This window comes from Drosophila nasuta, chromosome 2R (genome assembly GCF_023558535.2).
Source record: "Drosophila nasuta strain 15112-1781.00 chromosome 2R, ASM2355853v1, whole genome shotgun sequence".
In the NCBI taxonomy this organism is placed as follows: Eukaryota; Metazoa; Arthropoda; class Insecta; order Diptera; family Drosophilidae; genus Drosophila; species Drosophila nasuta.
In genome coordinates this window covers 3051029-3077115 of record NC_083456.1, presented here as the reverse complement: position 1 = coordinate 3077115, position 26087 = coordinate 3051029, and the positions used below count along the sequence as shown (strand labels likewise).

Here is a 26087-nt window from a genome sequence, read left to right as displayed (position 1 = left end):
ACAATGCTCGCCTTCCTCTTGGGCATCTTGTGAAACGCAGTTCAATGCACCGCTGGAACGTGAGTAGGAAATTATTAAGTCACAATGGGGCAACATCAGCACAGACATTTGTGCAGATAAAAATTTATTTGAGTTTTTGCCAGACGTTGCTGCGCCAGGTGCTCATTTCATCCTGCTCGTGTTCCTTTTGCTCCTTTTGCCTCTTGTGCCACTCCACCACCTCAAGCAGAGTGACTTGCAAGAGCAATGCGACAGGAAATTCATCAATGTCTCCAACGTCTGTTGGCCACATCCGACGCATACCCCAGTGCGGCAGCATTTTTTACCAGAGCTTGAAATTGCCTACAAGAAAAGCAAAGAGTGAAGAGGAGCCATGCAAAGAGAGAGAGAGAGAGAGAGAGAGAGAGAGAGAGAGAGAGAGAGAGAGAGAGAGAGAGAGAGAGAGAGAGAGAGAGAGAGAGAGAGAGAGAGAGAGAGAGAGAGAGAGAGAGAGAGAGAGAGAGAGAGAGAGAGAGAGAGAAAAATATATAGAATGTCAGTAAATGAGAAGAGTCTAATGGCGGTGCTGGGGTAAGTTTAGGGTCGGTTCTGGTGCTGAGGAGTATGCTTATTTACGAGCCGGAGACAGCGAGCAAACCACGCAAACGGAAGAACAACCAACTACAGACTAGTTTTGGTTTTTTATTTTAGACAAGAGGAAATTATGAATTTTTTTCTTGCTATTCCCTTACTCTATAATTTTTGCAAAGTTAAACGATTACTTCGTAAAAATCAGCAGATTACAACAACATTATAATACAAAACTAAGAGTTAAATGGAAAATTAAGCTATATATTTTATCGACCGTTCTAAGAACAATTTACAAATTCTTGTCGGTTCACTTTAAGCCAAAACATTTGTAATAATTCCATAGCTTAAAGAATTGTTTCACAAAATATAGCATAACATAAAAATAAGACAATATTTTTTGTTTGTTTTCTCAAAATCCACTGTCTATTTGACCAGTTACTTGGCACTTGTCAGTGGCACGCGGTGAGGTCCAGCAAATTTTAACAACTTGATCCTTTGTCAAATCAGTCAAGCGCACTCGAATGCGAAAAATCCAAAAAAAGTGATTGCAAAGCAAGCGTCGTAAACCACCAACTGCTCCCAACAGCAATATCAAAACTCCAGTAAAAAGCACCCATCAGGGTAAATGGAGGCAGCTGTAAGTACTTAAAGGCGATATATGCAAATTCATGTGTTCGTAGGGTCAGAAATGAGCTTAGTCAACGATGCAGATAAATTATGGGCTACAAATATTTCGTATATAAAGCATATTATTCGCATATATAATATATTACGGTTAAAATCTTAGACGCTCAGAAAATGTGAATATCCTAAAAGTAAATTGTATAACATTTCTACAACTTTTTAATTCAATATTGATTCTGTCGAATTGTTTTTTAAGAATTCGATACAAGCAAATTAATAATAAAAGAAATTTTCCGAAACTAGTTTTTATTATTTTAGAAAAGTCGATACTATAAAAGTTGTATATTTTTTCTAATTTCCTTTGTACATTGGTACAATACTTGGTTTTGTTCATTCATAATATTAACGAGTAGGAGATGATTTTATACCCGCTATCCATAGGGTAGAAGGGTATTATAACTTTGTGATGGCAGAGAATGTATTCTTGATTAGCGTCAAGAGCCGAGACGATCTAGCCATGTCCGTATGACCGTTTCGCCGTCTGTCCGTATGTAACAATGAATCTCAGAGATTATAAGAAATAGAGCTATATTATTTTTCGAAGGCATTTATGTTATGTTTGCACGTAGATTAAGTTTGTTTCAAATTTTTGCCACGCCCACTCCCGCCCCCGAAAATCAACAAAAATCGAATAACAACCGTAATTTTAAAGCTAGAGTCGCGAATTTTGGTACATTCAATAATAACTATAGTAATTGTGATTCCTGGCTGCGTTGAGATGAAAACTGTATAAGTTATATAAGTAATAACTTTGTATGGGGAAATTTGGTATATTTGTACTCTATTTTATATTTCGTATTTCGGATATTTGAGTATTTATGCGGTATATTTTTAGGGTATGGTGTTATTGAAAATGGGTAGCGGGTATCTTACAGTCGAGCACATCCAACTGTAGCTTGTTATTTTAAAGTCGATTCCATTCTGCAGCAGACATCTTCCTTGGTAAGCTTTTAGTAAAAACCCTTTAAAAGTGAAATGAGCAGTAATAAAAACAATGTTGCGCTTTTTACACTTATGCATAATTAATTATTTTATTGATTTCGTTTTTCACTTTAATCTTATCTGATATTCGCATTATTTTTGCGCATTTGCAATTTACATCGATAATGTTGCTGTGTCTCATTTTGTTTGCATTTTCTGCTGTTTGTTTTTGTTTGCATTATAATTATTGTTTTATGTCAAATTAGCTTAATTATTACAAATACAATGTATTGTGTTCAGATGCATACAAGTGTTCAATGAATTCCCAATAATATTCATATGCAAAGTGAATAGTCACTAACGCATAAGTTGTCGAGTACCATAATTTACAATACTTGAAATGCACAGCTAGGAAACATCAATCACTTTATATATATTTGATATATATATGATATACATTTTTATGTATTGTATTTATAATATATATGTGCTGAGATTCGATGGACCGAATCGTATCGTTAGCTGGATTGCATTATAGTCTCCTCATTTATATTTGCCCGGCAAATGCGAAAGCAAATATAAATAAATGTACTATGTGTTGTATAGTATACTATGATTTTCATTTGATTTCGCTCCTATTATTGTTTTCTATTCGGATTCGCCGTGGTGAACGCAACTTCGTGTTCAACTGGCTATGGAGTGGTTTTGTCTGCTGTTTGCATTGCATATGAGAATCCGCTTCAATTGTTGCCATAATCCTCGATAAATGTGTCAATAATGTATCGCTTAACCTCGTTGATCGACGTCCTTCGGTTGCTGCACTGCAATCGCTCTTGGTGTTCCGGCAGAACCAGCAATTGTTGCAGTTCCCCCTGAAAAATTTTGTATTATATTATATTCACAATTATTCAGCATTTTAATTATTATTCAATTGGTCAATGAGGCGTATACGCTATGGGCGCCATGTAGTATTCAGAGTGAATAACTCATACGCAGCAATGCATTTACAGATAGCGTATTAAATGGTTTTCAATCGTCCTCACTCCCATTCCCCATTTATAGAATCATATCAGAAATTGCTTGTGAAATGTTACACATTGTTGCTCAGTTTCGCAATTGGCACAGTGGTTCAAATTTGCAAATAAAATTCCGAAATTTTTTTAAAGTTATGCTTTGATTAAATCGATTTCATTATTTGGAAAAAGTTGAAACCAAGCGCTTTAATTAGCTCTATAGACATAGAAATATTTTATTGAATTCCAAAAACAAAATCAAATGAAATCAAAGAATCAAAGTGGTTGTTGCATTGCGAATCATTCCTGAATAAATAAATACTTTGTACATCTCTTATTTTGTATAAAAATCTTAAGAAGCATAAATCTATGTATGTCTCTAGTTCGTGACGTATATGCCACATGTATCGTTGTCCTTCTGGTGGACAATTACTTTTGAATTTGTCCCAATACTCACATTAAAGCCACGTCCAATTTCCACATCCGCATCCTGGGGCAGCGTAAGCAATCGCTTCGAAACAACAAAACTGTTTGTCCACGAGCAATCGACGTAAATCGATATGAAATCGCCATTTTGAATGCTGTGCGATAAAAGACCAACAAATAAACAAATAAACAAATAAATATGTGAAAGTGTATGCTGCAAATAATTAAAACACATGCCAGTACAAGCATGAGTACAACAGCACAGTGCCATATAGAAATATGCCAACAGCCGATGACAAATGGCACCCACTTACACCAAGTGTCAATTTGGCTGTTGTTTGGCTCCCGTTCACCAAAAAAAAAATAAATATATATATATATATATATATATATGTGTATGTAGAAAAGATGCCGTCGATATTAACACATATCTGTTTGACTGTGTGTTCTATGTAGGTGCTCTCATATATGTAACAGTGCGTGCTGTTTGTATGTGTGTCAAGGGTGCATTTCATGCCACAAGCATTTATGCTAATAAATTGAAAATGCAAATAAAATAAAAGTGTCAACGACTGTGTTGGCCATCAAACCGCAGGCAAACACACTTACACATTCCCACCCACACACATACTTACATACGAGTGAGTGGGAGAGAAACACTTAGCCTCTTTCTGAGCATACACTCAGATGGCCAATCAAGTAGAAGAATAACAACAAAAAACAGAGCGACAGCAATCTTTCTCTCCTACTCGTTCTGTCTCCCTTTAGCCCACTTTTCCGCCCTCTTACCTGATGGCCACTTGATGCCAACGATAATCATATAAATTGAATTTCACCGGCAACATTTCCGTTGTATTGTCGCGCTCCAGATATAGGCGAAGTCCATCCTTGCATGCCTCCAAATACAAATTGTGTGTGACGTTGCGTATGGAGAATATTGTCGATGTATTTTTTGTATCATTCTGCATCAGCGACAGGGGTGAAAGGACAAAAATTGAAAAATGGCAGTGTCAAAAGTTAGTAACAATGTTACAATGTTATTGTATTACACGTTAAATGTGAATAAAATTATAAAACATGATAGTAAGCATTAAACAAAAAAGCAAACTTGAGACAAGTAAGAAAGCTACAGTCGAGTGTGCTCGACTGTGAGATACTCGGTACCCATTTTGAATAAAAGCAAAACAGTGAGGTATTTTTCTTTAAATATAAAAAATATTGTAAGACAAACTACTACTAAAATATACCTAAGGCCATATTTGATATATTTCAGAAGTACTAAATTCGGTCAAAATATACCAGATTTTCAGGCAAAGCAGCTAACCCCGATTGTAGCTTCAAAGTTACGCTTGTTTTCCGATTCTATTTGCGGGGTGGAGGTGGGCGTGGTAAAAATTTGAAACAAACTTAATCTGCCTGCAAACATTAGATGTTCATACAGACGTACAGATGGACATGGCAATATTGACTCGGATGTTGTCAGTGAACAAGAATATATATATTTTATGGGGTCGGAGATGCCTCCTTCTGCATGTAATATACAAAGATATAATACCCTTTTAACCTATGGGTAGCGGGAATAATAAATATTGAATTGTTGAGTTTAGAGCTGCATTGTGATCGAAAAACTCATATTTAATAAATTGACATGAATTAGCTACCTTTGCTCTTAAAGTGATCATCAAGGTAAAATTCAGCATATTTCTCCAGTTACGTACATAACCCATATTCGATGGCGTTGAAGAGGATGGCACGCCCATTGATATTGGGGTTGTTAGATCTGTAAATTCTGTAGGTGGCGATGGGGCACTCTCATTGATGGGAGGATCATTTGCCTGCTCTTCGGCCGCTGAGATCGGCAGCTTCTTATAGAACTTGAGCAAATCGCTGATATCATCTATATGAATATGGAGATTCAGAATAGTGTTAATGGAGTTGTGCTACAGCCACACTTACCACTGCACTCAAAGCTGTTGCAGTTGCGCTGCTCGATGTTGTAGCCCTCACACAAAAGTGTCGATAAGGCAACGCTTTTAGTGGATTTGCGCTTCTTCTTATGCTGATTATTTGCACGTGTCCTGCGATGGTCATTACGTGCAGATGGTAAAAATGTGACGCCACTTGCGCCTGCTCCTGCTTCTGTTCCCGTTTCTTTATCTCCATTTGTACCTGCGGCGGTTCCGCCCAGTTCATTACCATCGTTTGTTAGTCCAACCGTTGCATACGTCGTTGATGTTGCAGCTGAAGCTGGTGTCGTTGTCTGTGCGGATTTTTGCAGCTGTTTGTTCAAGGGTCGGTGAAGGACATCAGCTGCGATGCCAACTGGTTGCATCATCAGTAATGCTGCCTCATCATCCCTCACACGTTTCTCCATCTCTTTTCCATTCCCGTCATGACTGAGCACTTCATTATTATCAGCATTGAATGTGAGTGCTGTTGCCGCCGTTGCCGTTACCTCAGCGCTGCCGACATCATTATTTGCCTCGTCAGCAACCACCTCAGTCTGCTCCACATCTATCGCCTGCTCCTGTTCTTGTCTTTTTTCGTCCCCTTTCTCCACCTCATCATTGGCGCCGTCGTCGTCGTCATCGTCGTCCAGACTCAGATTCAGATTCATATTCATGCTGATGTCCACCAGCGGATTGTCCAGCAGACAGCGACGGAAACGCTGCTGCACACCTTTGCCGCAGGTGACGCTGCACAATGTAAAATCGCTCCAATCGTCCCAGCCTATAATTGAGAAATGAAAGCCATTTAAATGCTTCAATCTAGCTGTTCAATAAAAACTTCGCAAAATATGTATACATGAATATGCGAACGCGACTCACAGGAACGATTCAATTTCATTACATTCATTCACTGCCAATTTAAGGATATTGTCCTATTAATGTATGGACATGTCTCTGTTGTCGAATGTGGTATTCGTGCGCATTCAAAGTAAAAAACAAGTCAGAACGCTACAGTCGAGTATGCTCGACTTTGAGATACCAGCTACCCATTTTCAATAAAAGCAAAATACTGCGGTATTACTCTCAAATATATCAAATTAATATTCCACAAAAATACTAAAAAATATGACAAACAGTATATTCGGTATATTTATATGGTACTATTTTAAAGATATACTATAGCGTGAAGAATATACCAGATTATCAGCCAAAGCAAGTCAGAAGTAGGCGTTTTTGCCCATACAAAAGTATTTCTTTAATAATTTTGAGAATTTTTATCTGATCGCAACCAAATTCAGGAATATCATAGACTATAGTTATTATTGTATAAACCAAAATTCGTGACTCTAGCTTTAAAATTACATTTGTTCTTCGAATATTGTCAATTTGTGGGGGCGGAAATGGGCGTTGCAAAAATTTGAAACAAGCTTGATCTGCGTCCAAACAGAACAAATGCTTTTGAAAATATTATATCTCTATCTCTTATAGTCTATGAGATCTAGGTGTTCATACGGACAGACGGACATGACTAGATCGTTTCGGCTGTTGACGCTGATCAAGAATATATGTATAAACTCCCTATACCTGCACTAAGTTATAATACCCTTCTACCCTATGTGTAGCGGGTATAAAAATATGACCAACATTTTGTTTTGTGGTGATTCTGGGTAAGTGTTTGATTCCAGATAATATCTAAAATTAAGTGCACGAAATGAATTGGTCGATTCCGTGGTGAAGTGTTCTAACACTGATTTAAGTAAAATATATCAAAAAGTTATGCATGGATGTTCCCTTATAATGCTTATTGCGTAATAAAAAAACGTCATTTATTTTTAAATTAAACTTAAGCTCAGTCGCATTTGCTTAGTTGCCTAATTGTTCCCATCACCTTATTTATATTCAATTTGAAAAGCACGTCTTTTAAATAATACAAGTTTTTATTCCTTCAAACGAAATGAAAGTGTCTCAGCAGGTAAAACGTTTGAGGATGCGGCATACAACCAAATTGAAAACTGAATGGAGAAAGTGTCAGAACACTCATACTCTATAAATACGGCGTCATCCAGTTTGGTTTTTATGTTCTCCTTTTCCACCATTAACTTGCTACATGCGCCGAAGTCACTGCAAAGGCCTCGTTTAATAGTACGGTATATGTTGTAAAAACTTTGTATGTGAATATGTGTGCTTGTCCTATCATCTCTTGACACAAAAGTCAAGTGTTACTTCCCACGAGTGCTGCAGCAGCCTTTGCAAAAGCGCCTCGTGTCTGTCCTGTCAGCTGAACTGAAGAATAATCGGATACACCCATGCTCACACACATTTTCTTACTTAGTTCACCGCATGCTGTGTCATCGTTATCGTCATCGAAATATTTGCAATATAGATAGATTTCATGGACTCACACAAGCATGACAACAATTTGGTTAGGCAATTTCCATAGGTTGCCTCCTATCAATCTTCATCAAAGACTAATTGATTAAAACTCAGGCAGGAACTAACTTTGGGGTGTGCGCGACTCAGAGATAGGCACGAAGTATTTTACCTATATTCTAGCTACTAAACTGATAAAAATATTTCATAAATTATCTATTTTATTATCTGCAAGTATTGTACTCTTTTTTTGCAGGTAATTGGTGTAAGAAATCTTCTTATTCTCTCTGATAGGCCCCTATTAATTACATATATCCTTGTGGGAGACAAAATGTTCCTTTTAAGTCATGTAAAAATATAAATTATTATATGAAGTCTCAATTTATCGTCTTCATTAGCAAAATATTTATTAAGCTCAGTTCTAATTTATCTCAATTAATTTTATAAAACATATATTTTTCGCCTCAGGAAAAAATATTTGTATCATTCACCAAATAAAAACTTTAAAGTTAACTTTATAAGTTGAGATTAGTTTTAATGCTCATAGTTTGAAAAGTTGGTAAATTTTCTAAATATTTCAAATTAAAATAACAATGGGGACTGATGAATTCAAAATATTCAACAACGTTTCAGCATATTTTATACTATTTCCATTTTTCATTTTTGCTACCTAAACAAAGTTTGCTCGATTTTTTTTTGGTATTTTGAGTTTATTTAGTTAGATTGATTGGCATCAGAGGTTCATCACACTCTTGCATCATTTATGAAACAAACCTGCGAACAATACACGTGAAACGAGCTTAAGCTGCGGAAGTAGCTTATTAGCAATAATAACACTAATACCAACTGTTCTAATTGATTATGGGCGAATGTTTAGGTTGGAACTTAAACTTACCCAAATGCTTCCAGATATGATTTTCAAATTGGGGCGTCCAACGGTGCAGTCCATTAATGCTGATGTGTAGCACGTCTTTGTCAGTGGCCAATTGAGAGCTACTATCTAACGATGAGCCAAGCAACGGTCGTTGCATCTGCCCTGAGGTCATAGGCACGGGGTTAGAGCTGGGGAGAAAGTCTGTCCCAGCAACACCTGAGCCTGAGCTTGAGCCAGCGAATGATGCGGGTAGCAAATTGCCAAAAGCAATTAATTCCGTAGGCAGCATTTTCAGCATATTAGCATCAAAACAATGCAGCGGCTGCAGAGTGGCATTCAGTTGCCTGCGAAATGGGAAAGACACGAAGAGATTGTGGGAATGAGCTGGATGGAAACAGTTGTAAAGATACGCGATAGTTAAAGTCAACAAGGAGTCAGCACTATATGAATTGTGAAAGGTAATATAATATTATAATGATTTTTTTCCTTATGTTCATTTCACATATCTATTTACTTAAAAGATATATGTATTGTTATTTTATAGATATTCTTTAAATTTTTCACATTCTCCAAATTAATTTCACATTTTAAACTCTTCCACTTAAAATTGGCTAAATTCAACATGTGCTTTTTTCCAATGTAATTGATTAATGTTTTTGCTCACCCCTCATATTGATAAGCTCCACTGCCACTCCAGGTACTAGAGCTTCTGTGGCTGGCAAAACTGTTGCGTCGCAACACGTTGCCTGAAGTGCCCCCTTCTGATCCCATCATGCTGTCGCCGGCAGCCGATGCTCCATTGGCCATTTTGAGCATTGAGGCGCCTTTGTATATCGTTTCCGGTGTTAATGTTATTAAAATTGTGGCAGCCTCTGAGGCTGATGCCATTGCAGCACCGTCAGCAGCCAATTCGTCCAGTTCAGCATCGGTGAAAATTCGTGCTGCCAGCGCCTTAACAATTACGGGACTTGTGCGAATGAGTTCAGCAATACCTTTGTGTGCACAGCGTCGACGTTCTGCGGTCGACGTCGACGATGACGCTGACGATGACGATGACGATGATGTGGGTGCTGCAGTTGCAGCGGCAGCAAGCAAGGGCAGGAGCAGCATCCAAATGGTTGTGAAGTGACTGGGGGAATGCTGATGATGTCGCCTCACTGCGCTCAAGCGTGTTGCCGTTGAAGGGGCCGCCATGGACAGCTCTTTTTTTCTCTCCCTCTTTCTCTCTATATATGAATATATGTATATATATGTATATATGAGAGTGTATCTTTTATCTGTTTGATTGCGTCAGGCGAATCTCGCTCAGGTTGGCATTGCAGTTTTTTATCGCTCTGTGGCTTCAATTTATATTCGCCAAAAGTCACGTTTCGTTTCTGATTCCTTTATGTGTCTTCCTCTTTCTCTTTCTCTTTATCTTTCTGTTTCGCTTGACGCCCGCAACGAGTGCTGAGCGCACTTAAAAAAACGTTGACGCTCATTTCTATGCAGCAGAATAAAGATAAAGTTAGAGATCAAGATAAGAATACCCGTAATAAAGGAAACGCTTGCAAATAAAAATAATGCAAGATGCAACGAGAAATCGCAATTTGATTAAATTTTATGCAATAACGAATAACGAATTTAATATTCAGAAAGAGCGAAAATGAATAATCTGATTAATACAAATTTGTTTCATTTCAATGAATTTTTGAGCTGAAATAAGAGTAAATATTGAAAAAATAAGGAAATGAAGAGGATAAGACGATTACAGAAAATAATTGATAACGCTATTATTGTTGTATAAACATCGTTTAATTTACTGAATGGGTTCATTTTTGATTAGTAAACCAGCTCGTTAAATTTTGTTCCCAAGATTGTTCATCATTATTACCCTTTACTTTTTATACCTAAAGAAAATGTGTTGAGTATATATATTCTTGATCAATGTTTGCAGCCGAGACGATATGTATATATACCAAATATAGTCTTCGGTATATTTTTGTATTTTTCTGTATATAAATTTGGTATATTTTTCAAAAATTATGTTATTGCTATTGGGTTGCGGATATCTTACAGTCGAACACACTCGATTGAAGCTTTCTTACTTTTTTTATTTCGTTCGTCGTTTGCGTTTGTTCAGTATTCAGACTTTGACGCTCTTTCAATTTCAATTTCAATATTTTTTGCTTTAATATAATATAGTGTACTACTTAGTTTTTATTATTTAAAATTTTACTTCACATACAACTTACTTTGTACAAAAATATACAAAATCTAGCAACTGTGAGTTGGCCTATTGGGGAAGACAACATATTACAAAGAGAACTACTAATGGAATGGAACATGGAATATATATACAAGAAAGATTGAACTTAATGAAGAAACCATACATGATTGTAAAATGGAATAAGCTAACTAAAATAATTAAAAAATAACTGAAGGAAAAATTAAAGATAAAAGATAACTTTTTTAGAATTTTGTGCTTTCATTTTATTCAATTAGAAATTTTTGTTCATTTCGTGTACGAAATTAGATGCTTTAAGTACAAATACCATAGAAACATTTGCCTCCTTTCTATAGATTGACCTAATATTTAAAAGTAAGATAATTAATCTTGAGCAAAGCTTCAGAGATTGTTTGCATATTGCTCAACGATTGCTACATTTACGACTACATTTAATATGCTTCTTCTCTGAGGTCAAATAAAGATAAAAGGGATAAGTTTGCACCACTCGCACCACTTGACCCAGGTCGATGGCCGTGGCGTACATGTTTGAATGTTTCAGAGTGCAATTTATAGCAGCCATTGAAAATTGGAGTATCGCAGTCGGTATGTTGTCCGATCTCACTGGAGCTTACCAGTGCTTACCCAACGGCGTACCGATTCAGTGATTTCCCCTACACAACCTCTCTCCTTTTAACTGACCACAGAAATAATTAAACGCAGTCCATTTAAGATATTTGCTTTGGTCAGCAACAAGCAATGATAGTGCATGGGTTAAGGAGACTGGAAGGGAGGATAAGGAGTTGAAATCGGTGGGTCACTCTATGTTTATGCGTATGTGTGTATGTGTGTGTGTGTGTGTGTGTGTGTGTGTGTGTGTGTGTGTGTGTGTGTGTGTGTTGGCCATCAAAATCAATGCATGTACTTTCATATCCTGCTTCAGGAAATAAATATCTGGATTAAATATTTTTGCTATTTCGAAACTTATACCCATTGTGCCACTTCAGCTACCGCTTTATCCCCTTATCCACTTTTCTCTCTTGCGTCGTGCGTCGCAAGAAATGCTTGTGTGGCAACGTTAAACGTGCAATAATCAAATAGAATTTTTACGCACATAAAAACTGCACATTCCCTAGTTCTTGGTAGCTTCCACTGCATTTCCCAGCTGCTGTTGCTTCTCCTGGATGAAACAATACGAGTAATGGGAGAGCAAAACATTTTACCAGATAAATGTTGGCTGCCCCTTGGCTATAACAACAGACCAGGCAGAGCAGCACAAAGAACTGAGAGCGGGCTGCTGGCAGCCGACAGAGGACACTGGACAGTGAACAGTGGAGAGTGGAAAGCGGACGGCGGAGCTAACAAAGTTACGACTGAAACTGAAATCATTCGGAACGTGCATATCCTGCAGGCTGCAGTTGCATCCTTTTTTTTCTTCTTAACAGTCGTTGCGAGTTATGTAAAATAAAACCAACCGGCCGTGCAAAATTGAGCTCTCAATTGTTTTATGACATCGCATGGCCCAGAAGCAAAAAAATAAACATGCAGGCGAGTGACAGACTGTGAGATACACACTAGTCAGGTTTGATATAACATATACATCACATCTCCACACTTTGTTGCATTTTAATAACATTCACAGATTCGCTGTTGTCTGCAGCTTTCATCAACAAACACAATGAAATGCGTGTTACCGTAGTTGAGGTATTGAAAATAGCTGAATTCCCGTATATATTCCAATATACTGCGATAAACAGCCATGCTGACTTAATCAACAGAGCAATTGTTGCTATGCAACATTGCCAATTAATGCATACAGGGTATGTCAGCGAAAGATAGAAAGTCCGGCGAAGTGTAGCGTAAAATCGACCGAGTTACGGTAGGTAAGGCCAACTGAAATATATGGGGCTACATTACGTTTCCATTTCCATTTCGTGACCATTCGTCAGGTCACTTTCCACGTCCAATACTGTCTCCGGGGGCAGCAATCAGTGTAATTGTTATTGTTTTTTGCTTACGCATTGCCTTTTATATCCGTCTCCTTTATTATTCTCATTCTTCTCTTCATTGTTGTTCCTGCTGCCGGATAGTTTAACTTTTGCAAATTGTCAAAGTTGTATCATGGCACAGACTGTTAAAAACAGTTGAGTACCAAATAGACTAGTCATAAGGCTTTTGTCCTAATGCTCACTGCAAAGTTGCATTGGACTTTTAAGCTAAAAAGGCGGTCAAACAAATGGTTAAATACTTAAAATAAGCTAAAATAAAAATAACACATGAGAACTATGGAGAATGTAGCACAAAGGTCATTGGCATTTCATTTATTTAGCTGTATCACGAGATGTTTTTTTTCCATGTCAAAGTGTTACATTTTATTTAAATTCAAAATTTTTTTTTGCTCATTTGTATAATTTTTAAGCTTATAAAAGTACGAACGTTTTGATGAACTTTTTATTTTCAATTTAGCAATAACATTTTTTTATGTATTTTCAAATTAAATTTACTAAAAAGTTCGTTTTGCACATTTTCGTTTGTCAATTTCTGGCCCCAATCAAATTGATGTGGGACTTGTCGTTGACCTGCAGCAAATACGAATAGTTCCAAAATGAAACCGTAAAAAGCCAAATAAATTTCGAATGCGATTGATTAATAAAATAACAAAAAAGTAACAACAATAGAAATGACCGAAAAAAGGTAACATTAAAAAATGAGAGACCATTATTAGAAATAAATTGAAGGCCATCTGAATGTCGTCCAATATGTGCGTATTTGAGGGAATATGTGATGTTTATGTGTGAGTGTGCGAGTGTGTAAGTGTGAGTTGTGTGCTTTGTTCGCAATGCTCGACATGATTGAATATCAAAAGCCAGTTGCCAAACGCAAATCTCTGGCATGTTTTGAGCCATTCCCCTGGCACATCTTCAACGCTTCAATGTAAGAAGTGACGAGGGAGATGGAATGGATGGAGAAGGTGTTTCGTGGGCGAGGGGTCGAAAATTTAACAAGTACGACTCTCAAAGGACTCGTAAAACTGATAGCCGCCCGTCGTTCCCGTTTGTTGGGGCAAGTTGCAAAGCTCCGCACGTTTTTCGAAAGTTCTACAAGTGGTGGACGGAGGATTGGGATCTGGGCTTGGATTGGGCAAGGCTACAAGTGAGAGCACGGGCCTGGGCCTGGGCTTGGGTCAGGTCCTGGGTCCGGGTCTTGCTTGGGTCTTTGTCGTGGGCAAATTTTCTGCATAAACCAGCAAATATATTTTGGGCACAAATGATGCCTTAAATGCCAGCTCGTCTCCCCTCTCTACTTCATGCCTTGTCCAATGACTGTCTGTGAGTTACACACGCATACGCAATTATCTTCAGGGACAACTGTCGCCTTTTATCTGCACGAATGATTAAGCTTCCGAAATGTTTTAAAATTAATTTTATAGTGTCACCTCGAAAGTGGCATTCGCATTACGTATACGTAATCTGTTCGACCATTATACAGATTACGTCAAATTATATTTCTGTTTAAGCGCAGTTCCCAACGAAAATAATGTTCTGCTCTATGTCGCCAGTAGTTAAACCGCAATAAATGCGGACAATAAAATCGCCAATTTCCAGTGCATATGCTTCACACGCCCACATTTAGCAGAGCTGACATAGAAATGATATAATAAAGGCAAGAACATTCCAATTGCTTGATAGGTGTCCCTCGCATCCGTTGTCAAGCAACTAATGCGACGGTCGACGCCACTCAATCAAGTCCCGCACTTTATGCCATTCGCCTAGACACTCGTCAGCTTCTTTCCGTACATTTCTGGCTGGCATACTCGTAATATGTAAATTATTTTGCACGCAACACAATTGTGGCACTGAAAGAGGGAGAAGGAGAGCGAAAGAAGTGGAGTGTGTGGGAGTGCGATGATTCCCTTGTTTGCTCACGAACTTTATCAATGAACGCTGAAAATTCCTGCATAACATTTTGTTCGCTTGCTTTGTTCTGTTCTTTCCTTACTCACGTCCATATTCAAACTGTTTTATGAATGTGTATTGGGTAGTTTGAAGCAGAGTCTGGCACCCCGGGAATGCCCAAATGGGTAGCCCTGGTAAAGTGCAGCCAAGGATTGATCATCGATTTATCGATGAAGAAGAGAAAGGTGAACTTGACGAGTGCCGATCGATAGCAGTTACTGTTGCTATCATTTTATTTTGTCAATTTTTAGGTTTATTTTTGAATACTCATTTGATTTAAACTAGATGGCTTATAATAAAAAATATTGATTAAATCTTATATGCATTTGGTTAATAATAATACCCTAAGGATTAACTCCTTTGCATTTTATCTAATGTGTGTTCTCTTATATGTATTTAGGTTATCTAATGAATTACGCGGTATCCATGCTTTGATATTCGATTTTTTTTTTAAGTATTTGCGGCACGCATTGTGGCTGTATTAAATTCTAATTTTATTGATTTATTCTCGAATCCGAGGCATCTTCTACTTTTTATTCACTTAGACAACAGCAGCATCAACAGCTTTTCGCATCAGCCCCTGCATGACAATGATAATATAATCAGTAAAGTAAGCTCCAATTCGTATTTTGAGCCTTGTTTGAGAGCTGTCTGTAAATTTGATAGCTTTAAATAAAAATGAGACTTCCTGTTAAGAACGTCTGCATAACTTTGGATAATTTTAAAGTTTACAATTGCAGATTCGTTTTTAGTCCTAACATAAGTTATGTTTCACATCTTTAACATTAATTTAACCTTCCAGTAAGTGCGCTACAAATGTCATCCAAGATTCCTGTTCCGTTTTATATGCTATTATTTGTGAGGTTATAAGGAGAAAGAAGTAGATTCATTTTTATATTATTCGTAGTAGATATTTATTCGATATGAAATACGTATATGTCCATGTGGATATAGATACGAAATGGAAAATAGGACCACTTTTGTATTTTTGTTGTTTATTAAAAAACTAATGGTTAAGGTGGAAACTATTTAAAATCTTATTTTGTATATAGCTTAGGTTTTTCCTAATGTTTTAAGGTGTTTTTAAATTTCTCAAGTGAAGGGGTTTTTTTTTTAAAAAACCTATATAAGGTTGTCCTTCTATGCAACAATAATACAAATAAAAATTTGATTTTCTTCGACAAAATTCAAATGGTTAACTTGGATTGGCAGTTACCTTATTTCTTGAAATATTTTACTTTTTCCAAGATACTCGCTCAAAGTGACAGCTTTTAAGACTTTTACCTAAATATTTAAAAAAACAATTCACAAAAATGTTCTACGAATTTGTTCATGAAAAGAATTTAAAGAAGACTCTTGGGAAATGGGAGGAATTTGAAAGTAAGCTGTTTTGAGTGATTTAAATACTGCATTGCTTTATCCCTATGCCAATTGTGAAACTGATGACTTGACGTTAATTTACTAAATATCTAAACAAATAAAAGCACAAAACAGTTTGTCTGACTTTGACAGACTGAAGGATGGGTCTGAAAAATATATTTTAATTTTGCAGCATTTGTTTTATGCAAAAGTCATTTGAAACGAAAGTAAATTTATTGCCCATCAACAAACAAGAGAACCAAAGAGGGCAAATGGTTTCCTGCTCCATTAACCCAATATCCTTGCCGTCGGAAAGGAAAGGAAGAAAGGAAACAGAAAGGATGTTAAATGTGACCTCCACTGCCGAACGAATTTATGCGTACAATTAAGCAGGGATGCGGAACAGTTGGCGACTGTATTATTTATTCGAATAAGGCAAATACCACAACGCCTACACTCGTTTAATACACCTGTTTAAATAATTGGTCTACCCCATACAGGCAACACATTCACATTCACATTCACATTCAATCTGTAGAGGTGGGGGCAATTAATTAAAATCCATGCGGATTATTTGCTAATTGGGGTTGCGCGTCTACATTTTGGCAAGTTCTGATTAGATGCCTTTCTTCCATGCTTTGTCGTGCGATTAGCAACAGTAGCTAACGCAAACGCAAAAGCAGACGCAAGTGCTTAAAGTGGCCTCTGTCATGGTTTAATGAGCACATCAAATTCTAACTTTATAACAGTTCCTCCCCAGATAAATGGTTTCCCCTTCAGTCCTTCTATCTTCCTTCGCTGTGTCTCTCATTTTCTGTGTTCCCTCCATTTTCATCATCAGTGTCTGCATTTAGTGCTACTCCTAGCAGATGATAATTATAATGCCACTTAATGGTATAAGAGCTACACCATTCTTGTTGCTTTTCGCTTGTTGTCTTCTGCCCACCTTGAATACCACACGCATTACGCATTTAAATAGCAGGAGCGGTTCAAGCATTTGCAGCAGGCGGCATTAAATGACAGCAATTTTAAAGACTTTATCTACAATGATAAATTAGCTTTCTAATTTGTAAATCAATTTAGATGTTAGACTATTTTACTACTCGTAAATTATAAGCATTGTCGCTGAGGACATTTAACTTGCAAATTACCATAGATCAAATTGTCAGAAGGATGCGGGCGCACACGCACACACACACACACACACGCATACTTATCTTTCACGTTATCTTTGAATGTATTTGGATACATTATATTTTATTGCATTTCGCGCATAAAAATCGTTAAGAGAAACCTCAGTTATTTTGCGCTGTCGCTGCAAAACTTTTGCTGAAAGAATCCACATTAACCAATGAGTACTATGCAAATCTGGCATCGTTTTTTCTCTCCCTACTATCTCGTTATCCACTTTTTTGTGGGTCATATTAACTGGCAAACAGCAGGAGGCGATGGTAAGCAGCGTTTTCGCATTTTCCCATTGCCATTAACAATGCAATTTTGCTACAATATGAAAATGTTAAAATAAAGTATAAAATCGCCCCAGAGCAGACTGAATGCCAGTAGATCCTTGTCCCTCTTTCAATTATGCACAATGCTATGTCACATACTCTCATGTCCTTTGCAGCATATTCTCATTGCAAAAGCAACATAAATCAATTTTGAAAAGCATGGAAAAACACAAATTGTGGGATGCCCATTAAAAATGTGAATTGTACAAAAAATTAAATACTGTGTTGTGTTTTACCTTCCGTTCGTTCTTCTTTCTGTAAAAATGCTTAGATTAAAAAAAAGTGTAATAGTAAGCAAGTAGATTATTACATATTTGTAGGGCATATATCACGCAGATAAATTCATCCCCAACCTTATTTACGTCCCTATGAATAAAGTTTTTCCGGATCAATATTTTAATCTTAAAATAAGATGTTGTTAGTCTTAAAATGCAAATTTTGCATGAAAGAACTTGATTTAAGACTTTTTTTTAACTTAAAAATCTTATTTCAAGAATTTCCTTTTAAGATCGGAAAAATTTTAAATTAATCTACTTTTTAATCTAAGTTTCTTTTCTCTGTGTATTGATGACCGATTTTCGGTGTAGCTTCTTCTAAGATACATAAGATAATTCCCCAATATTTTTTGTATCTGCTTAAATTGTAACTAAAATCATGGTTTGGATCCACTTTTTTAGGATTTCAAATTATCGTTAAAAATTAAAAATAATCGTTATTCTCAGGCTAATTTGTCTTAAATTTTATAATTATCTTTGATTTTATAAAATGTATTCAAGTAAATGAAAAAATCATAAAACTGAAGACATTAAATTTAATTTTGAGTATTTTCCTAATACAACAAAATTAAAAATTTTTAAATATAAATATTTGGTTTTATAAAAATTTAAAGGGGAAGAAATTACTATGAAGTCAACCAGATTGATAGGAATTCCCTATTAAAAATATTCTTCTTCTTTGTTTGATAATGTAAGCTTAGTTTGACGTAGAACCTTATATTCATTGCCTACACTTATGAAACTTCTTGTTAAGTTTTTCTTTTCAAATAGTGGGAAAAATCATAGGAATTTAATTAATTGTTAAATTAAATGATGAAAAAAGATGGAAATAAAGTAGTACATATCAATACAAGAATTTAAATTATTGTACCTTTGTAGTGTAGCTGGAGTTTCTCTTCAATATTGGTTTTAAGTATCCATCATAATAAATGACACACTCAGAAAATGTAGGCAGTTATGTTAAATAACATTTGCAATGCCTTCAATGGACACATACACACAAACACTGCAAATTATGGCTTTCAATTATTTTTCCAAATTATTAATTAAATTTTGTAGCAATTTTCTTTTAAGTTTGTTATTCACAACATTTTTCACATGATATAACACACATAGTCTGTTGCTAAGCAATTTAATAAGTTCACAAAGTAAATTTGTTTTGAGATAAAATTAATTTTATTTTGTTTGAATATTCCTTTGAGTTGTCTTCCATTAATTTCAAAGTTTATAATTAAATACTTGTGTTGGTCATTTGAGCAAGTTATGTGTGTAGCAACTGTGTTTTATGCATAAATAATTACATAGTTGGCCTATTTCACTTCAAACTCTGATAACATTTAATGGTGGAATTCTAATTAATTAATCAAAGGAGTACAGCGGGAATGCTACACCCGAAAAGAAGTTACCTCACAGAAGAACAGAAAATAATAGATAATACAAACTTAGTAAAATAAAGGAAGAGTGAGTCTTCTGAATCTTTTTAATGCTAATCCTGATTTAGATACTGTAAATTGGTATTAATTTATGGTCCATTTAGATATGGTTTGAATATTTATAACTTTTGCTCTGTACAGCTAATTGCTGGCTAATTAAATTCCACGCTGCCACAATCGAAAACTAATTACAGTTTTTTAATTACATTTCCGATTGAATGTGTTGCCAACACCACAAAAGTTGTGGAAAGTTCAATTAAACTATAAACAGAAATATTTGCGGTTTATTTGAATATTTTGTTGTCTAGACGCTCACTTAGTTGTTTGAATTAAAATTGCGTTCAATTTGTTATTGTCCTGGTAACTGTTGTAGCTTTGCACTCAAATCGCGATTTGAATGATAATGAGAAGGAAAGCTGCGACGAAATAATCATCCACAAGTTGTCGAGCAAAAAACCATTTTACCATTTAAATCTCGGAGAATTTCGACATTCGAGAAAGCGAGACGCGAGCTAACTGACTGCCACTGATTCCAGCCAGCTGCTTTTATACGGCTCCTCTTGAAGGACGATGCTAATGCGACTGCGCGGATAAATAATAACTTGAAGCCGAAAACGAAACCGAATCGGAAAGGATGCACAATGCGATTCATAATGCCGGCTGCTCTTTTTATGGTCTCTGACGCGTTTGTTTACATGAGGACAACTGAAGTTGCGGCTAAAGACTGTGACTTGAGACTTGGCATTTCATTTCAATGTTGGGTATGTAAGTGCGTGTGCTTGTGTGTATGTGTGTGTGTGGGTATTACATTGAAGTTTTAATTGAATTGCGGCTGCAAGTTTTTAACTGCATTTTCGCTCTGCCACAAAAGGTGTAAGAAAACTTTCGCCACAAACTTTAGAGCTTTAAAGTTTTCCCTTTTTGATGTGTGCAGGCGATTGCTGTCTTCTTTTCCCATTTGTTGTTCTTTTTCCCAGTTGATGATTGTTGTGGTTGTTAGTGTTGCTTTTTATGTTGTTTTTGTTGTATTCAACAAATTCATCTTAGCAAATGCAGGCTTAAAAAGCGCGATGCGCCCAGCACTCAAACGCATCGTCTGAAACTGGGCAATAGAAAATATTCAAGTGTTTTTTGTCAGCTCTACTTACACTCGTAACACAAGAATTGCATGTATGTGTGTGTGTGTGTGTGAGAGGGTGTGAGGGTGTGTGCCTGTGTGTACTTTTTAAAAGCGTGTCGAACACCTGTTGTTATTGTTGTTGTTGCTTCTCAATTCTGTTTCTTTGCTTGCCTTTTCCTCCAGCAAAAAGTTTTGATTTCGCTTTGTTTCTGTTGCTCTTTCATTGTATTTGCTGTTCTTGTCGCGCCTTTGTGTGAGCGTTATTGTTATTGTTGGTACTGCTGCCCCAGGAGTTTTTAAGCACACTGCCAGGTGTTTTGATTTATTGCCGTTTGGTTAAGTGCACCAGACACCAGGCACCAACTTCATTTTAATTCCCTTTTGCTTGGCAGGCATTTTGTGTAGCTTTTGTTCTTGCTACCAGAGGGGAAAACAAATAACAAACTAAGGAAGAGCATCTGAAACGAAGATTATGTGTAATCCATAGAAGTTAATCAAATATGGAAATATTTCAAAGAGAAAAGTTTAGCTAATGATTGCTTAAAGACTTAAAATAGCTTCAAAAGTGGTCAACTTTTAAATACCTGCTACACATTCTTAGAGTAAATAATTTTTTTTTTCTCAATCTTTTTACTAGTAATTTTTTTTTGTATATTCTTTAAGCTGTACTTAGCAGAACTAGCAAAAATTTATATTGAAAATATTGTTTATATCGTTTCTTTCTTCAATATTGTGTTCGAGAGCATCTGCTTTACTTCCCACATAAATAAGCACTATAGTTATTTAAATTGCATTATAGTTATTGTTTAAAATCTATATATACACATATACACAATCTGTATATAAACTATTGAACCCATTAAAGACAGAGAAATAAGAAAATGCTTAAGAAAATTGCTAAAACGATCAATTTGAATAAAAAGGAATCCGATCGTAAAAAGTCGAGTCGCTTAAAGCAAAAATAAATATAGTCAATCAATAATTAATAAACTAAATTAATACAAACTTATATTTTTCGAATGCCCTTATTGTCTTTGATATTTTTCGCCTTCCTGCCTGTGTTTGTTTATTTTTATTATCTTAACAGCTCTTTCAATTGTGCGACTTTTGTGTTTAAACTGCCATCATAGAATCGCTTCGTTCAAGCATATGCGCATGGTCTAAATAGGGAATTAGGCTAGTATTTAATTAAATAGTCATATCGCTACATTTAAACATAACATTGACAAGTCAAGTGCAGCCGAGGGAAATTCAAATTTCCCTGATGAGTCTGGTAGAATCTCAGTTCCGCGTATTAATAAACAAGTAATAAAACTACAGTCGAGTGTGCTCGACTGTGAGATACCCGCTACCCATTTTAAATAAAAGCAAAATATTGCGGTATTTTTTCCAAAATATACTAAATTGATATTGATATACCACAATGTATTTTGTTTTATAGTCACACAGTTATAATACCCTTCTACCCTATGGGTGGCGGGTATAAAAAGAAGGGATAATGTGCAATGGTGTCCTGTGTGAACTCCTGAAATGACTGTGTCTACTACGAAAACACAATTGGGATACTGAAGATATTCGATTCTACAGTTCAAAGTCCCTTCTAGGTTCAGATCATTATGTATGCTCTTTATCTGCTTTGTGTTAACCCACTTAGAACAATTTAAGCGCTGTGCTAATTTCACACCCCAAACAGCTATTCTACTATGTAGTAGCTACGATGCAGTTGCATACGTAAAGCAGATAACAGATGCGAACCCATTGGATTGTATTGCCTAGTCATCGAATAGATACTTTTGTGCGGTTGATTCGTTCTCAACGCTAATTACAATTACTCCCTCCCATCTCCCCTCGGACTGATAATACCAAAGGGCTAATAGGTACTGATGGGACTGCTCGCGACACAGGGCAATCGAGCTCCAAAACATGCCCATGCATATTTTATTCTGTCGGTATTTCTGGCAAATTGCCTACACTTTTCAACATTTTCCATTTCTATGGCTACTCTCTTTCTCCTATTTGTATCTCACCCTCTCTTGTGCTTTTTTATTCGTCTTGCATCCACGATTCGTTTGGCGTTCTGCAAGTGTAACTTAATTTGTTTCCCTGGCGTCGCAACCAGCAACCAAAAACCATTTGGAGCATGCACAATTTTGACACCACCCCAATCTCCGTCCACTTGGCTCCTCGCCCGCACAAGCTCCCTTTGGGGCAAGCCTAGTTACAAGTACATATGGCCTGGTCTGGTGTTTTCATTAGTACTCAATTAATGGACCATGATCTTAATGGGTTTTCAACAACAGGCAGTCCAAATCGAAAGCCAAAACCGAATCAGCCCAACATCATAGAATGCCACGCCACGCCTCCAAATGAATTTGGGGGCGCGCCAACGAGGCGTGCCGTTTGCTAAGTGCGCCAAATCAGCAAACTCTAATTGGAGGCAGAATGGACCACAGGATGAGACGCATATCCTCTCGAACATTGTGCTAGCCAAAAAGTTTATTACTGCCTCGAAAAAGCCAAAAACCTATTGACCAACCCCTCACCACCCGACTGGCCCTTCTCCCCATCTCTTTTGAGGGGTGGGAATAGGAAAAAAGAAATGATGATTTGCTAGGAATGCTTGTTGCTGGTGTTGTTCTTAGTGTTGTTGCTCGTGTTTCGGGTGGCAAACCTCGTCAATAGCTTCCGTCGCACATTCCCTGGGCAGACAAGTCGAGTCGAGCTGTTGATTGCCTTATGGCTTTGAAGTCTCACTTGATGATTGATATGGGTTCTCACATTAGCCAAATGTGCTTAGTTGCCACTTCTAACTGCAATTCTATACCAATTATCAAATAAAAACCAAACCAAGTAATTGGACACATCAGACTAGTCCTTCAATTATATTTTCTTCGACTTCATGGTATAGAAGCAATACAAAATGTATCTCGAATTCTACGCATTCATGGCGTTAGCTTGCGGACGAGTTGCTTTTGAGATGTCTTCTCTTCTTATTCATCAGCTCTTACTTTCGTCAAATGCGATAAATTCTTGCCACGCTTTTCATTCAATCTGTGAACTCATGTTTGAATTTAGTTTTCAAAAAATTTCAGGAATTTCAATCATACCGTCGCGGTCTTCCTGGCTCTGTTTCAGTGGCAATAAAGATTTTGCTTGGTGGTTCTCCGACATTTTAACTCTTTGTCAAGCAGGCGATTCCTATCATTTTAAATATCTGTAGACCACATTTAAAAATGTTTCAAGTGACTTTTCGCAGATATTGCGATTAAATAATAATTGTTTGGAGCACGATTTGTATATCTTCGCCAACGAATTTTGTGGTAATATTTCTTGGAATTCAGTTTGCTAGCGCTAAAGAAGATGCAAGGGCTGAAAGGTAGCTCGCACAATTCGCAATTCGCTTATGGCAAATGCATGTTTGAAATTGTATTTTATCGACATCGACTGCCAGATGCTTGGCAACAAATACGGACCGTAAATATACACAATAACCGGAAAGCAATTGCTTCACGCCATTCGAGCCGCTGAAATATTAGCCTCGTTTGCCCCAGAGGCAGCCAGAGGATGTGGACCTGCAACAGGACGAGGACCAGTTGTTAAACTCCCCCATGATGATGCTCTCGGCCACTTATAGGTGGAAAAGAGACCGAACGACACACCACGGTGTTCTCTGTACTGCTTTTTTTGTGTACACTGATTGAATATGGCCAGACATCTGCTGGCAGTCAGGCACTGAGCTCTAAAAGAAGCTAAAGAGGTATTCTAAATTTTGCGCACGAATTGCCAAAATAAATATTTAAATTTGAAGCAGCAGTAAATGCATGAATTGTGTGTTTACTTGTAAATTGAAAGCTTTGCATTTGAAATGTAAGGCAGTAATTGAGAATGAATTTGAGTATCAATGCAGTATTCTTGTAATGTCTGAATGCTACACAACCAACTATTTTATAACCGACTAACACCTAATAATAATATTGGAAATAGGATAAATAGTCGTGGAGAATGTTATTCGATTAATGAAAAAAAAAACATGAAATTAAGTTACTGAAGATCTGCAAGCGAGTCTTGATTTTAATCCTTTCGAATTTCTTTCAAAAGTTCAAATCAAATCTACTTATTAAATTCTTAAATATGAGAAGAGTTACATATTTCTTGCTTATAATTTTTATAATTTAACTAGTCGAAATCAGAGATGGAAATAAGGTAGTAAAATCGAACTAAAAGCCAAGAGGAAAAGCAAACATTTTGAGTCGAAAGTTGAACTTTAACAAAATAGATTTTTTAATTTTTTTCTGTGTGTGTAAATTGGGGTTGAGGGGTGGCTGAAATATCTTCACGTTTATATGTGCTTGCTTAAGAGTTTTCGACTTGCTTCATGACACTCGAGTATTTTTAAGTATCTCCCCTTAAATTCCGTCAAGCCCAAAGGAATGTCAGCATTTTTGCACTTACTTTTCTGTTCCTGTTGTTTGTGTCACGTTAATGAGATTTATTATAAGAGATTGTTACAATATTTTGCTTGAGCTCGCATTAGACGAAGAAAACAGCGAGACAAGCAATTTAATTTTTAATTTTCCAAATGAATGCGCTCAAATTAGGCTCATTACTGTATAGATTATCCCCAAGGAAGAGCACTCATATGCTTTCCATTTCTCCATTGTCGGTTTGCTGTCAAAAGCATCTTTAAAGTTACTTAAATAGTGCGTTTTATTTTTACTGTTGTAGAAATAACTTTAAGCAGTTGCCCAGATGTAAGCCTAGTTGAATTTTATCGCTTTTCAAGCCGTTGAACAGAGTCTCAATAACGGACAAGGGAAACTTTTAGAGAGTGTGCAAAAAGGGGACAAGGGGTCAACTTATTCTTGCCCAATTCCACTAGAGTCTTTCACACTTGATCAACTTTCAATTACCCTACGAATACAGTGGGAAATCGGAAATACACTATCCTAAGGTACACCAAATCGAATACAAGTAAATTTGTAGAATTTTCTATATTGATTGTAAATATTTTGTAGTTAAAGTATTATATAATTCGCAAATTTGATTCTGTTCTTATTACGATTCGTAAATTAGGGAGTTTATTATTTTTAACTTCAAGGCCATATTACTTGATTTAAATCAGCAAAATTTACTTATAGTTTTTTATTATCTTGAATTTTAATAAATTGGAAATAACTCGATGAGGGTTTAAAGAGTATCTGTCAGAATGCGAAATTGATTTTGAGCTGTACTTTTTTTAGTAAACTTGACAAGGTTTGGTGTCCATTATTTGTTGGCCATTTAAAGCTGGGCCGGGTACCGGGTCAACACAACCTACTGACCAGTTAGTTGCTGATGTGGCTGTGCGTAAAATGGCATAACAAATGATGTTTAATGCTTTGGCTGATGAAGCTGAAAAGGCCCCGAAACAGCATTCCATGTGG

The 26087-nt window shown here is 36.5% G+C and overlaps 1 protein-coding gene across 2 annotated transcripts; it reads right to left on the bottom strand.

Annotated features, from left to right (window-relative positions):
* Positions 1-2268: 2268 nt before the first annotated feature.
* Positions 2269-20056, bottom strand: LOC132786549 (uncharacterized). Of its 2 annotated transcripts, none has more exons than XM_060793097.1 (9): positions 20010-20056; positions 18983-19117; positions 9472-10290; positions 8829-9151; positions 5571-6344; positions 5276-5511; positions 4404-4576; positions 3646-3769; positions 2269-3047 (listed from the first exon to the last, which is right to left on the bottom strand). In XM_060793097.1, exons 3-9 carry the CDS (start codon positions 9999-10001, stop codon positions 2916-2918), a joined length of 2292 nt encoding a protein of 763 aa, XP_060649080.1. In that variant the 5' UTR covers positions 10002-10290; positions 18983-19117; positions 20010-20056; the 3' UTR covers positions 2269-2915. The 2 variants fall into 2 exon arrangements, with proteins under 2 accessions (XP_060649080.1, XP_060649081.1); XM_060793098.1 differs by lacking the exon at positions 20010-20056 and adding an exon at positions 19861-19959.
* Positions 20057-26087: the final 6031 nt, after the last annotated feature.